We start from the raw sequence: 16,387 nt of genomic DNA, 5'->3' as shown, positions 1-16,387 counted from the left end.
TCCGACAGTTTCATCTTTGGAATAACTGTATCGAGCTTAAATGGAACTATATAAAATAAAAAAAACATTGATTTTTAATTTAATTCCCAAGGAGGTTACTTTTCACCCCACCTAGCAGTATCAGTAAGTTGATCAGGAACTTGGTCATAATTGTTTTGAGAAATTAGGAGCTCGGTAGCCTTGTTATGACCGATTTTGCTTAATGAGCAGAAAATCATGGGTTCAATCCCAAGCTCCTTCACATTATAGAGTTATATTTTAAATCGGCTTTCTTTAATAATATGATACAAACCGTAATGAAATCCAGTCGAAAGGACAAGTACGTAGAAAAAGTAATTTTTGAGTTTTAGAAAAGACGAGGAAATCCATATCAAATCCTTCTGAAGATCAGTGTTGTTTTGTGATATAAGGAGCTCGGTGGCCTAATGTTGAACGATTTTATTTACTGAGTACAAGACCGTGGGTTCAAACCCAAGCTCCTTCGGGATAGTGAATTGTGAATCGAAACATCAACAGCTAGTTATTCCCCGCAGAGGTTTTCTCGGCTCCCGGTGTATTACGTTACCCATTCCTTTCTTGACCAGTATCCGGACGTGGCCGGCACTGGTATTGCCTAGATTCAGATCACCAGTATTTACACAATGAGGATGATTGCTAGTTCAAAGTAACGTCTATTGGTTCTCTGTGTAATTACAGCTGATCTGGCAATAGCGGAGTTACATCCTCGGGCGGTCAATGATACTCATACTCGTGCTCTAAATCACATAGTGGGGTTATGTTTTGTCTTCTCAGTCTTTATTATGAATCAAAGCAATTATATGATTTCTTATGATATGATATGATATGATATCCGTAATGAATATTTCTTAAGGATTCGAATAAGTTGTTGGATTTGTGCCAGGTTTTGTTTTCGAACTAATAACCGGCGTTTGATCGTTTAGTATTCCTATTTTGAATGACCGGAAAACTTTTTAGGTCCGGAATTCTGTTCACTTTTTCAACTGGCACAACTTTCTTTGTGAGAGAATTGATTTCTGGGAAATTTTAATTTTGAACAATTCTAGGGATGAGGAAACGACCCAACTCAACCAATTTCGATATGAATTAAACTTTTCACACAAGGGAAATGGCTCTAATGTTGGCCTATGGATCTAAGATTGGGCCAATCGCTAAAAATTTGCTATTCATCAATTTTATCTTGGCCCAATCTTAGACCCATAGACCAACAGTAGAGCCATTTCCCCTATGTGCATTACTACATGTTTCAAAAAATCATGAACTTAAACTTCTAAACAAAAAATATCAAGATTCTCTATACAAATCAACGTCCGATCCTATGATATTGAATTAGGGTAAACGCTCCTATAGTTGCGGTGCGTTAGAAGTGTTAGGTTCCTATAGTTGTGTATTGAGTCTCCATTCACAACTATAGGAACCTAACGCTTCTAACGTACCGCAACTTTAGGAGCGTTTCCCCTACTTTATGTCAGTTAATTTTCAACCCCCTAGTATTGGAAATTGTTTCGAAAAAGTAACTTTTTTTCCAGAAAATCGCGAAGCGTGCAACCTTTTGACATATTTTAGTTAGTTGTAATATAGGAAACTATTGTTTCTGAGAACTTAATCTACCATTCTCCATTTACCATGGGTGAGCAAGTGAAGTTTAAGGGATATCCTAATGGACATACTACTAAATTACCTTAATACGGACACATAAGCAGAAATGTGCGTTCTTTGATAAAAAAATGAAAAACTCAAATTAATTTTTTATTCTACGTAACGTCATAGCTATTGAATAACCAGCCGTGTAACTCGCAAAATGTTCCGCGATGGAATTCACCACCGCCACCAGACAGTGCGCGGGTGAGGTTAACGAGCAAATAAATAAATGGAGAAAATCACCTGGGAAACCTACCGCTACATTACGACAATTGGGCTCCGTTTACCATTCTTCCCCTCCGGGCGGCGAACACATGTATGGTATTCCATCGAGCCCGCTGAAATGGGGTCAAATTTTTAGTGCCTGTTTTGGGAATTGGGAAAAGTCAAGCGAAAAACTTTTTATTTTCAATTTCGTGCTGTGCTGATAGTTGAGGTGCAAGCCTTTTGGCTCGTGCGAAATAAAATCGGACAGTTCATTCATAAACTGTACGTGCGAAATCGAAGTTTTGCAATTTAAAATTATCGATCAGGGGCTTGTTTCGGAGTAAACTTTTTTAATATCGTAGATTTTTATCAGGTGTCATTGGGACGGGCAAAACTTGCCGCTCACTGCTTCCTTTCAAACAGGCAGCTGCGAATGAGAAGAGTTTCAACAGATTTTGCTGCTTCCACGCGGGTAGATTCCGGAGATATAATCTCTCACTTTGCACAAAAGTTTTTCGCACGGAATGGAAGATAGCGAGTGGATTTATTTCGGATTTGAATTTATGCATTGTCTTTTAGCAACAATTTCAAGTGACTAGCATTGACAGTGATTTATTCTATTTTTTTTAATACTAAAGTTTCAAACAATAGCGGATTTTTACCATGATCTGTGAAGGGATGAGCACATCGTCGATATTACCTGCAAATAACTAATGTTAGGGAAGGAAGATAGCAGTGCCATATCAAATAAAAGAATCAGGATTGTTTAAAGAAACCTTTCATGATTCAAATGTATGTATGTATGTGTTAACAGTTTTATTGATGTTTTATCACGTGATTTGTATGAGCGACAGTCAATTGAAGCTCTTGTATAACGTTCTTAAATTTAAAAAAGTGTATCATAACCATTCGCGCAAATGTATAACCAATTACCATGCCCATATCATAATTTTTAATTTTTTCTATTTTAGCCTTGGAGCTCCACCACTCATGCGACGCATAACATGGAACAGATTTCCGGTCCACCGGCCCGAACCGGAACCTGCTACCAGACACCACGCTCACACCCGTGGCGTCCCACAATGGGATACGAAGCGGTGCAAGTGACTCCATTGCACGAACAACCAATAACCAATGCACTTGTAGCTTCTTCCTACTCACCATCAGCAATGTGTTCCGATCCGGTTACCTTCCCAAATCTTGTCACTGGGTTCGAACGGAATCCACAACATGCAGCACGAGCCGCACTCTATACTCGCTACACACCGAACGAGTGGACCACTTCAAACGTGACAACTTATGCCGAGGCGGATAAAAACCGAAATTATGCCGAAAAAGTCCGCTCGGAGGCCGTCCGCCTCATGCGAGAAACTGACGAAAAAACGTCTCAAGGCCAGCGTGATGCAGCGAGACGTTTGGGAGAACGTATTACGGATATTACCTTTTGGCGAAACGAGCTGACAACTGAACTAGAAAAACTAATTGCCGAGTCTGCTCAGCTGACGGACACGAAACGCAATGTTCAAAAGGCACTGCAAGATCTAGAACCGCCTTTGCATATAGCACAGGAATGCCTGTACCATCGGGAGGGACGTAAGAGCATAGAGCTGGTGCACGACCACGTGGAAAAAAGTTTGCTTGTTGAAGTGGATAATTTGCGATCCTGTCAGGAGAAACTGTCTCAATTACTGGCTCGCATCACCAAGCAATTGGCCGATTGTCGAGCGGCTCAGCATTCGCTGGAGGATGACATCAGTCACAAGGAATCTGCACTGGGGATTGACTCTCTGTGCCATCAGGTAAGTGGGATGGTACAATATGCGAATGTCACTGCAAAATTTATCACTTTCCAAAATACGATGTTTGAAGCAATATTTCCCAGGATTGAATTTGGTATTCTAGAATCATTAACAACGATATACTAAAGGGCGAACACAAAGTTATTCCAACACATTTGATTTGTTCTTAAGTTTCCCGTATTTATCAGATGAAAACCAAATTTGTAGGGTGATTCTATACATGTATTTAGCTCAGTATATAAATATATAGAGATTGCTAAAGTATGATTGTGTCAGTGATTTGTTTTCATTGGGACAATTTTCCGCTATGAAGTGTTTTTTCCCGATGAAAACATTTTGCGTACACGTATACGTGACGTAGTGTGCGTACGATAAACGTCAGCAATCTCTATTGGATCAATTTTTGGGGGTTGTTTTATAAAATGCTCAACACTTTTGCTTCACGCCATCCATAAGAGCTTGTACAGTTGTATCCGGTACCTTTTTCTCATTTTTTTTTTATCCATTTCCTCCGTATGTCATTTGTATTCTTTACTTCCTCGTTGGTCTTTCTGAGTTCCCGCTTCATCATGGTCCAATAGGTTTCGATTGGGTGTAGTTCTGGACAGTTCGGTGGATTCCTGTCCTTGGGGACAAAATGCACCGAATACCATTCCAGCATGCTTTTAGAAAAGTGACATGAAGCTAAGTCCGGCCAAAATATTGGTTTTTCCCTGTTCTGTCTCAAAAATGGCAGCAGACGTTTTTGGAGTCATTCATTTTTGTAAATTTCACCATTGATGGTGCCCTTTGTGACGAATATTTTACTTCCTTTTACACAGGTGCACATAATCTGTGAAATATGGTATTTTGATGCAAATTTCGACATTTTATTTTGCTTGAAACGATCATCAACTTGGAACTTATCTTTTCAGGTGTAAAGCTCCTGTCCTTGTATATTTTGGAAGTCATATTTGACGTATGTTTCATCACCCATAACACAGCAACTGTATCAACATTTCCGTGTAGGGCTTCCTTGCGCGGATTTTGGCAGCAGTTTGCTTGCGTTCATCGTGGTTTGGGAAGTTTTGAACCTTGAATGTATGTTATCCAGGATCTTGCCTTGACCTTCTGCACGTAACTTTGCGAAACACCGACCTTTTTGGCAACATCACGTGTTGAAATGTTGGGATTTCGGGTAAAATTACCATCACCTTTCCCGCCGTCTTCCTACATGCTGCTCCCGGCTTCCTTCCTGCTCCATGCTTGTGATCCAATGTCAACCGGTCCTTGAAACCTGTCTTGATGCGGTTGAATTATTGATATGCAGTATTTTTCCTAAAGCACCATGGGACAGCTCCGGATTTTCCATGTGAGCGCACACATTTTTTTCACGCGTTTTCCCTTGACTCACTTCCATCTTAGCCGCATCGAAACAGACAATAACGCAATCTAAAGGATGTAAACAATACACTTCAAAGAGAAACTATGCAAAATTTGGTTTATCTCCGCCTAGTAGGTTAAAGATACAGCCAGTTGTAAGTGATGCAATAATTTCGTGTTCGCCCTTTACGATGCTACATTAAAAGAGTAAACAAAATGTTGACTGGTGCCTTCAATTAATTACCAAAAAATATGAACTTGGACGAAAGTCATGCTAAAGATTGATGAAGGTTTAGACTGAAAATATAATTTTATTTTTATATTTTCATTGACAACCAAAAGTATGCGTAGAACAAACATTGTTCAGAAGTAAAATTTGTATCTGTAACATATATTAGTTTTTCACACTTAAATATTTTCAACGATGCCGTGGGACACTTCATTCAGAAAAAAATGTCCATGTCTGAAGTACAACTTGACTATTCAAAACGTCCTATGTGATTTTGTAGGACGAAATTCGATGTAAAATGATGATTTTACCATTCCTATTGACTTTTCACCGTTATTATTCATTGACTACGGTATTTTAACCTATTTTTAAGGTTGCAAAATGTATTTTTTTCAAATCAGTTTAAAAATAATTTGTTGAACTTTAACTTTATTTTTCTGAATATGGCGGAAATGTCACACTGGTTCCTTTGAAAAGTTACCCGAGAATTGAGCTTTGAACCATTTTTTGCTTACACGGCATTTGTAAAATTAAAAAGTATTCAGATTAAAAACGGTCAGATTACCGGTCCACAGTATCTAGAAATACAATCAACTTTCCATTTCTCGATAAAAGTGAGACACACAAAAATGGTCGCCAAAAATTCATTGTAAGTCAATTTTTTTTTAAACTTTTAGGTGGCTGGGGAGTTGACACCCCTCACCTTCCCTCTCCAAAGGGGAAGTTTGGTAAAGAGAGATGATAAAACCGATTTGTACCTTCCTAAAGTTGTCCTAACTCACTTTCAACTCTCTATATGCAATTTTCACACTGCCGTACTCTAAACGGAACTATCAATTCTATTATTTCATCTCCTCATTCCATCGTATAAAAATTACCACTTTAGTCTGTTATTTGAAATTAGCATTTTCAACTATACAAAATAATGGTTAGGTTTCTACTTCATTGCTTTATTGCTTAATCTCCGCTCCATAACCGAATGCTCGCACCTTGCCCTTGACACCACTCAGATTTTTGGCAATGGTGGAGTACACACTTAGATTTTTTTGCCGAGATGGGCACCACCGAGCAGCTCGGCATTTTATTTTACTGGAAATTCAGCAAAAAATATGTTTGTTAGCTGAGATCTCGGCAAAATTCCCGTTTGTTAGCTGAATCTCGGCAAGTTTTTCACTGAGATCCAGCAAAATAAAATGCCGAGTTGCTCGGTGGTGCCCATCTCGGCGAAAAAATCTAAGTGTGTAGACTTCTTTTTGTAATTTTACCCACTGTTTCTTGAAGGCCAGCTCGTTCTCCAACACCTTACACACTTAGATTTTTTGCCGAGATGCGCACCACCGAGCAGCTCCGCAATCTATTTTGCTGGATCTCAGTGAAAAAAATTTCGACATTCTGTTAACAAACCAGAATTTTCAGAGATCTCAGCTAAAAACCATAAATTTTGCTGAGATCTCAGTAAAAATAAATGCCGAGTCTGCTCGGTGGTGCCAATCTCGGCAAAAAAATCTAAGTGTGTAGGTTGATTGACGTCTTTTACGCCAACTGATGGTACCCGCCGTGATCTACGGCAGGCTTATCTGGCTTATCACCCACAGATGACCTACCAAACCAAGAAATTTTTGGCGAATTTGTCCACCTTCTTCTTCCTTACCTCCTCAGGCACGGTCAACCGTGATGTGACAACGTAAAACTCCTGCCCCGGCAACTGCTTTGTATCCGCCTTGATATTAGCATAGAGGTAACTCTAAGACCACTGGGTCCCGAAGAAAATCATTATTATTTTTGGCTCACTCAGTACCAGAACAACGGTCCCAAGCAGTCCCAAGCTATTTCACTCACCCCTGCATGTTCTGCATGAATCCACACACCCCTGATGTTATCTGTCAAACTTTCATAGCGAATCAAAACAAACATAGTGTAGTAATAGAATTTCAACTAGAATAGGGTACGTTAATCGTTTGCTTGGGACCAATAGGCTACTAAAGTGGTGAGCCAATTTAAAATCGTTAGTTTCGTATTGATTGTTGATATAAGTCTCGCCTGTCCATCACGACGCACCTCGGTGCCTTCCGGACCTTTTAGACATGGATGCCAGCACGTTTCAAAGTTTTTTGGACAAACCAGATGGAAACATCCGCCTTCTTCGTCGTATCACTGATCGAAATATTCAGCCGACGCTTGAACAGACTCAACACCTTTCTGATCAGCTGTCTTCGGTTTATTTGCCGCAGCTTTTCCACCGCTGGGTCATCTGGGTCTCCTTGAATGACTTCACCACCCGGGAAATCGTCGTATGATGGATTCCTAGGTGTTTCCCGATCCATCTGTGGGACTCAGTCTAGATTTTTAGGCGGATCTGCTCCGATGCCATCTCGATAACAACTTGACAGATTGTGATGAAATTATGCCAGCGTAAACATTACACTCTTAGCTAGTTTCAGTCAAAATGTCATCAATTTTTACCCACACGCTAAAAAGTTACAAACTAATCAATGAATCTCACTTTTTTCGAGTACAGTTAGCTAGACTTCTCTGAGGTGCAATAATGGGGTGGGATCCTTGGACACCATGACGTACTTCAGCGTGATGACTGCAAGAAATGTATGGAGTTTTTCTTTAGACACAGTGGCGTCATATGGCAAATGTCATTGAAGTCTATTGAAAGGACTATCGAGATAAGCGAACCGCATACGTATCAATATATTGACGTAAAGGGGAGCTATTGACAATAACATTGATGATGTAAATTTAGACATATTGTCAATTTCGATGAATACACATCAATATAGAATGTATTGACAATACGATTATTGTCAATAAAGCAATCGTGTGGGGTCCACTATAGGGAGAGTTCGACAGCCTACTAGTACGATTCTAAAAGCACATCGACTTAAAAAAATTGTTTGTCCCATATCCAAAGCAAAACACCATCGTAGAAAAACCTGGTAAACTTGATTTTTCCATCGACATAGTGTACCAGTTTTGGCACTAGTGCTTCTGTGTTTGGTCCTATTTAATCAAATCTGAAATAGTTTTTGATGGTTTTATTTTTGTAGATATATCAGGCATAACATTTGATAACGGCACAAAAGCATTTGTAAACAAACTGTGTAAGGCCCTTTACACGCGAACCTAAGTACGCCTACGCAAACCAATATCACTTTCGGAAAGGTGATAGTTGCCCCTATCCGATGATGTTATTGGTTAGCGTGGACGTCCCAACAAACATTGGAAGCGGAATAGAAGCTTATTGAGGCAAAAAAATACTTCTTCGACTACAAAATGGCTTATTCAGCCATTAATCAGCTCAAATTGTTTGTTGGGGTACTTTGGTTCGCGTGTAAAGGGCCTTAGAAAGTTTGTTTACAAATTCAATTGTGCCGTTATCAAATGTTATGCCTGATATGATAAAATCTATGTTCTAATCTTGTGTCGAAATAAATTTTGAAAATAACGAAAAATATAAAATTTAAGATAGAGCCAATTAGCGGAGGACCACTAAGGCCAAAAACAAGCACATTTACCCTATGGAGATTAATTTGTATCTAGGGACCATTGACATAGAGAGCGATCAAAATAGATAGTAGGGTAACTGATAATGGTTGGACCTAATTAGGCGGGTTTCACACGACGTCAACATTTATGTCGTATTTTTTTATGAATTTAACATATAATTATAAAAAATGCGTGATTAGGGGAAAGATCTACCTTTCTTGTTTCTAATAATAACATAAAAAGTTAAATATTATAAAAAAATGATTTTATAAAACGTTTTTATTCAGCAAAGAATTATGATGTTGGTTGGACCTAAAATATGATGATGGTTGGACCTATTTTTGCAAATGCTAGTTTAGCCCATATTTGTTCAAAAACTTTGTTTAGAGCTTATTGGTATAATGAAAAAACCCTTTTTATACAGTTTTTATGAATTTGCTATTTAAAAAAATCAATAAATTTGAGTTTAACTTCGTTTTTAAAAGAGTTCACTTTCCACGCATTAGCTATTCATCTTGGCTCATTTTCTCGGAAATCATTTACCCGATTTGGAATTTTTTTTTTAACGTCAAACTATAGGTATTGTGGTCCAATTGAAAGCAATCGAATATTTTTGGAATCGGTCAACTGGTTCCGGAGATATGGCCGGAACAAGTTCCAGGGTATATGGAACAATGACCTAATTTTGACATGGAAGGAATAAAACCTATCATGCGACTCTTCACATTACTTCCAAATTCGATAACAAGATCAATAACAAAATTCAGTGCCTTGGACCACATTGGTCACTTCCGGGCATGTTTTGGGTGCCCCCAGGGAATTTAGGAGCCTAAAATGACAGAATATCAGAACTTAATTCCGGTTTTCTAGTTTTTTTTCTCCTAGGAGTTTTTTTTTTTTGGAAATAAGTTTCAGTTAGCAATTTTTAGTTTGTTAACATTTTATTTCAAGTTAATTCACACACAGAAGGTGTATGAGAAGTGCTTAATGTAAATTCATATTAACAGATGCTTTCGGCGCTTTCGTGGTAGTTCGGAAATCGGTGGTTACCCTTTCAGCCAACCTGACGATGGAATTCCTCCTTTAAATTTACGCCCAACTAGTGACGCAAGGTCTTTAGCATCTTCCAGATCTTTTTGGCCGTCTTGATATTGCCAGAAGCAGCGCACATACAAACTAGCTGGTCCTCCAAATCAACACTCAACACTATTTCCCTTCCATATTTCTTGCCGTGGCTTCCCTTAATTTTTGCGTGAAGTGTCGGTTTCGGAATATTGTAACTTTTCTGTGCCTGATACGCGGTAAGTGATTTATTTCTTACTAAAAGAACAGCCTCTTGAAGATTTTCGACCGTATAACTCTTTTCTTTAACCATTTTTTCAATCGAAGAAACTGATCACTCGGCCAAAACGAAATCGAATTTTAAATCAGCTGCGCATGAAGGATGTAGACAAACCGTAGCGCACCTAGCGCCGTCTTAGGAAACACATAGGTCCAACCATCATCATGCGTAGGTCCAACCATGATCATATTTATCTATTCGAATTTCGTCAATTATTCAAACATTTTAGTGAAACCAATGAATTATTTGGCGTACTAACGTGTTGTTTACACCTTGAAGCATTATTTTACTGCAAGAAAATTAAAATAAATGTAAAAAATATTCCTTTTTTGTATGTTTGAAAGTAAATAAGGCATGATGACGAGCTAATGCGTGGAAATTGAAATGTTTTGAAAACACATTGAAACTCAATTGTTTTAAAGTTTTTTTTTTTTCAATAAAACACCCATGCAAATTGAAGAAAAAGAGTTTTTTATGATAGTAAAGTGATCTTTGAAAATAAAAAATCAGCGAAGATTGACTAAACTAGTGATTGAAAAAATAGGTCCAACAATCATCAGTTTTTGGATAGGTCCAACCAGAATCAATAACCCTATATCGAGATATAGAGAATTGGATGTACATATGAGAATCTGATGGGCCTGCTCAAGCCATTGAGATAGGGAGGAATATCGAGATATAGAACATCGAGAAATGGAGAGCTGACTGTATTTGGCTATACCTCAAGACGTTGACTACGTACAACGTAACTGTCTTCGGATTAGTTGATCAGATGAGCAAGTCTCTCTCTAGATGCTGTACAAATTAGTTCAAAACATTCTGTCTGGCCCTCTAGGAAGTTGCTGTCTTGAAGTGCTGGTCAAGTTTTTCATGTAACCAATGCCCTCTGGATGGTAGGCAGATGAGATCAGAATTTTCTCACTGCGTGGCGCTAGTATGCAAGTGAAATTCCTGTATAAGCTATACCTCAAGATCCTGACCACATAATAAGTTGCTGTCTTTGGAAAAGTTGTTCAGATGAGCAAGTCCTTCAGGATGGTGCTGGATCATTCGGTCGAAGTACGTTAGGCCGAATGGGGGCCTAGTATCAGAGAGGAGCGGACTCAAAACAAACTGCCTTGGCAACCTATGCCTGGGTGGTTTCTAACAACACTACCAATGCAATTAAGATAGGCGCTGCTCGGTTGACAGTTAATTTGGCACAAAACCAGCCACTCCCCACTGCTTTCTTATACTACCCTAGTAGCACGCTTGTCACATATCGGTTGTAGAAACTTCTTTACGACTTATTTCAGTCATACAACAAGTTGTTGCAACTTTTCTCAATGGAAGTGTGCTACTCGGGTAGACCATCTCTTGTTTCGCTCAACTCGGCATTGCTCAAGGATCATGATTTCCAGACATCTATACCGTCAGTCATTGACAACTTTCGATTGTACCGTTTTGCTCTTACCGGCGACACCAAGAAAATTTCCCATAGGTTCTTCAGATTCCTTACTCCTTACTCCCTAGACAGTTCATGTCAAAATCTGGTGAGCTCATGCTCACCGAGCTGCAGCAGCATCCATTATCCATCGCTATTACGTGAATTGTGGAAAATTCACACTCAAGGAGGATTTGAAATACATAACTTCTTTCTGGTACAACGATCCAGAGTTTACAACTGAAGTGGGCTTAGTACAGTGACATTTTCCAAAATAATTCTGACAATATCGCGTAATATTAATTACAATATATTGAGAAATTTCAACTTGCTTTGAACATTGAACTGCATAGATCTTAAGAACTGTATCGAAAATAAGTTGTATGCAATTTGTTTCCTTCCAAATATGTAAAACAATACATCATATCATCGATTATTTATATCATGGCCTTGTTTAAAAGGTAACAAACAAATTAATATTTTTTAAGGTACTGGTATCATCTAAGATACAGATCATCGGATGAGACTTCAGACAGTGATTTTTGTTTGTTTTTATTGCATCGCATATTTTTTGCTATTTTAAAGTTTTATTAGTCTAATAACCTTTTAAAGACACTCTTTACAATTGACATTCAGCATCAGCAATCGGAACTCAATAGGTAATAGTTGCGAAAAAGTTTAATTGGGTCGTTCTCGGTGAAAATCTATTTTTTTTTATTTTTCGATTTTTTCTGCAGGAATTACGAACACAAATAATGTCAAATTAGGCCAAAACAATTTTAAGAAAATCGTTTTCTTCACAAACTTTTCCATGAAGCTAACTAAGACTACTAAGATCACGAAGGAGCTTATAAAAATTGTGCGATGGGTACAAAAAGGATGAAAACGTTTCAAAATCTATGATCATAAAAGAACATAAAATAATACTTTTTTATTTGTTTTCGTAAACTTAACTCCTTAAGAAGTACATGACATAAATAATTAAAGATTCTTTTTCGAATAAAAATATGATTTATGGATTTCGAACGAAAAATTTGTCTACAACTTGTTTTTGATAGCCCTTAGTTAAAAAGCCTTTTACAGTAAGATTGCTTATCCAAATTAGAAAATGCTGAAAGGACGAGATCCCCCAAATCCAGGCTGCAACGACGGTACAATCAAAGTGCTTTCGTATAAAAGAATAGTTAAATTTTGTGATACGGAAAATTAATATTTCACAATAGATATAAATCTCTTCATCTCGCTATCTCGTGCCCATGTACTAAACAACCAAGTTGTAACACGCATTGAGATTAAAATAAATCACATGTACTGCCATGGATTCCGCAAATACCGTATATTGGAATCAGAAGCTTGTGGTACTTCAATCTGCTATACCACTTGATTGCCGCAAAAGTGTATTCTAGTTATGCTGTTAGGATTTTTGCCGCACGACCATCAAGCGTTGATCCGCGGTGATGGTTTGGCCATATCAGTGGGAATTATTGCTCCGAACATCCGAGCCTGAACGACCAATAAATCTGCCACCAAATCTGTGAGTCAACCACCACACGTGGAAACTTATGCCTTTACAACTAATCAAAGCCTCGCTAATTTATCTCTCTCGTCTGTCTCGTTTACAGCTGAATAACTACAGCCGCGGGATTAATTACTACGGTGGTATTGAAAAATATGATCCGACCGTTAGTACGCCTGGCACGTGGTCCGGCTCGAGCAGCACGCGCATTAACAAGTAATTAATTTGCTACCTTTTCCTCTCTTGTTACTAGAATGGGCTGATTTATTGTGAACAATGCACCAACCGAACCGATTCCACACTCACATCTGCACCAAAAGTGACTTTTTACCACAGAGCCCTTTTTACTCGTGTATATTTCAGCACAGGATAATTTCACTTGTAATTGTGGTAATTTATGGGGCTGCATTTAAACAGATTTTTAATCAGAAGTTATTTGTTCGATATGTTTTCTCTTTCACCAACTCACCGACAACCCTCGACGCGAACGGTGCAAAAACATCCCCCAAATCCCAAAGCTCGCACTCAGAACGTTCGAAATCCTGCCAGCTGCGTAGTGATGCTGAGTCCCTGATCAACGCGGTGGCCACATCCGTCTGGGATTGCTGGAGCAACACCAACAACGCGTTGAACAACCGGTCATCGGAAATGCTGGAAGCGAAGAGCAAAATGCAACTGCACTTGCATAAGGTAGGTGGCATAATTATATAACTGAATAAGGCTGAATAAATAGGTAGGCACTGCGCTACACAAACGAGTAGAAACAAGAGAAAATCAGAAGCGAAAACGTAGGGGAAATATTTTACATTGGTTTTATAAAGTGCTCAATAGAGCTATCCAAGAAAAGTCCTATTGTAAAAAGTCCTGTCCTAGAAAATTCTTATCCTAGAAAAGTCCAATCCTAGAAACACATCGAATAATTTAATTTCGTTAGAAAAATAATATCCAGCTGAGCTGCCGTCATCCTTTTTTGACAAAAATCGTTTATCGCTGTAAATGTTTTTGGTATTATCAATTGACAAATCAAAGTTGACACTCGTGGAGAATAGAAGAACTAGGGTATACGTCCCTAACCTCGGTCTAATATGCAGCCATCGATTACGTTTTTAATCATAACTCATCAATGAATTTACCTGCAAACGATATTCTACTGCTAAATGGTATGCTTAGATATGCTTATCATGTCGTTTGCTATCAGAAACCACGAAAAGTTGAAAAACTTACTTTTTTTAAGACAATAACTCACGAGGGAAATGTATGTAATATGGGTCTATTGTCCCCAAATTGGGTCTATTTATGGATGCAACTTCGTCCTATCTTGTTTGATCCTCAAAAAAACGCTCTTGGTAACGTTTTCTGATGTATTTTTTTTTATCACTATCACTGTTAACTTAATGCTCTTCATTCCTCAAAACATTTCTTAGAGAAAATTTTACGAAAACTACATTAAATCACTCAATTTAAAAATTAAAAATTAAAAATTTCGCTTATCGTCTTTTGACCGCAGAATATCTAAATCAGAACATTGTGATGTTCATTATACAGGTTTGGCAGAAAAAATCTCCCTTCCTGTTCGTTCCTTATCATCCAAATGCAAAACAACATTGTTGACGTTACTCTTATTGCTATATGCTGTCAAATGAATTTCATGGGCCATAGTTAGGAACATAGAAAAGAAATGTGTCCCTAAAGTTGGGTCCATGTTTTACTTGTGAAAACGTTGTTAAACAATTAAAATAAACATAAAATATTCAAACAGCAACTGTAAGTTTTACGTCTAGTGTGTATTATCAGGTAATTCCAATCAATAAATGCCATAATCAGGCCATTTGATGATCGTCAGTCAACCTTCCCATCTTAACCTTATAAGTCATGGCGGCTAAAAACTCCGAACATTGTGATATTCTCAACCAGTTTTATTACTTACGAGAGCTGAAAATGTATTGAAATGTTGTGATATAAATTGATTTGTGTGTGGTACACATTTATCAACCATCAGTGATCAATATTTTCCTTATTTTTTGTGTAATATTCCTTAATTAATTATTTATTTGCGTGATAGGCCGAATGAAAGGACTAGACCCACATTACATACCGTAACCCTATTAGTGTGATGATGGTTTAAAATTTTACACGGTGAAGTATACGATTTCAATCATAAAATGCTTTTATTTTGCAAATGGAGCATTTTATTTAAATATGGTTAATGCTACGTTAGTAGAAAACTTAAGGACTACATATAGACATATAATATAGAAAAAATAACTTCTTTCTTGATTTTTATCAATTTTTATCGTTAAGCAGCCTAATATACCAAAAAGGGCGATTAACGGGCTTGTTGGTTACTTGGGCGGTACTCTATTTTACTGAGTTTTAGTCATTCACCGTAAAGCTGTTATTTTACGGAAAATTCAGTACTTGCTATTACCGAAGACAACAAATCAAGAAGACTGGCAACTCTTCCATTTTCTCCTACGAACGCTATGAGACAGGTGCAATCGCGTCATCTACCGCTCAAAGGTAAATGCTTCGAACGAATTTTAAAGCAAAGATTACATCCTCAGATGTGTATTTGCTCATTTTTCTATGCGTTAAGCATATATATTGAATAAATGCTGTATTACAGTGTACAATGCTGAATAAAACGAGTTGTCGAATTATGTGCTGAAAAAAGCTCATTGAGATTGCTCTGATCTGATTAATGTTATTATTAAAAGCTTTATAAATATTGGCTGTCTTCCCAATTCAACGCCAGAAGTTTGATCTAATAACAAACTCAATAAGTGTAATTTGCACATACATTGATACTTCAATTCGAGTGTTTTAAATTGATTTAATAACATGCTTCATTAGACGTCTAATAAATGTTTTCTAGCTTCATTGTTAGATTTCATTGCATTGCTTTACAATATTGTTGAATAAAGGTGAATACAGTCAACATATTAGCTCTTATACCACTATGCGTCCATGTTTTAATCACATGCTTTGTAAATGCTTTATAAACGACGTATTAAACGCTGTCCAGACTGGAGAGTTAAAACATGTTATAACGGTTGTCAACTAATTGCAACACAGAAACCACCATCAAGATAGCGCTATAACATGTTATAACTCTGTAGTCTGAACGTACTATTAGATTCATGATTCCACAACACTGGTTCAGCCTAACAACAAGACGAAATCAGTAGAGTAGTGGTTACCGTTTCCGCTTTCCAAGTAGAAGATGGTGAGTTCAATCACAAGCTCTCTACCCTTTTTTGATTTGTGTTTTACGTCTAATTTATTTAAATATATTATAGTAATCATCGATCACATGACTCATGACAATGAATGCATTGATCTAGTTTGAAAAATA

The 16,387-nt window shown here is 37.7% G+C and overlaps 2 protein-coding genes across 3 annotated transcripts in view; both read left to right on the top strand.

The window, feature by feature from the left end:
- GCS2alpha (glucosidase 2 subunit alpha) overlaps positions 1-16,387 on the top strand; it is a 153,924-nt gene that overhangs the window by 99,863 nt on the left and 37,674 nt on the right. The gene's annotated exons all lie outside the window — the stretch shown is intronic.
- Positions 1-16,387, top strand: part of LOC135714845 (tektin-3-like) — a 45,529-nt gene that overhangs the window by 20,056 nt on the left and 9,086 nt on the right. For both annotated transcript variants that reach the window (XM_065238222.1, XM_065238223.1), the window contains exons 2-4: positions 2,838-3,665; positions 13,139-13,248; positions 13,551-13,722. In XM_065238222.1, the coding sequence (XP_065094294.1) occupies positions 2,838-3,665; positions 13,139-13,248; positions 13,551-13,722 (1,110 nt within the window). The remainder of the gene's footprint in view (positions 1-2,837; positions 3,666-13,138; positions 13,249-13,550; positions 13,723-16,387) is intronic.

This window comes from Ochlerotatus camptorhynchus, unplaced genomic scaffold (assembly GCF_037179485.1).
Source record: "Ochlerotatus camptorhynchus isolate MF236.1 unplaced genomic scaffold, CSIRO-AGI_Acam_v1.1 ptg000738l, whole genome shotgun sequence".
NCBI lineage: Eukaryota > Metazoa > Arthropoda > Insecta > Diptera > Culicidae > Ochlerotatus > Ochlerotatus camptorhynchus.
The sequence above is the reverse complement of the archived record's forward strand: the minus strand, read 5'-3'. Positions and strand labels throughout refer to the sequence as shown.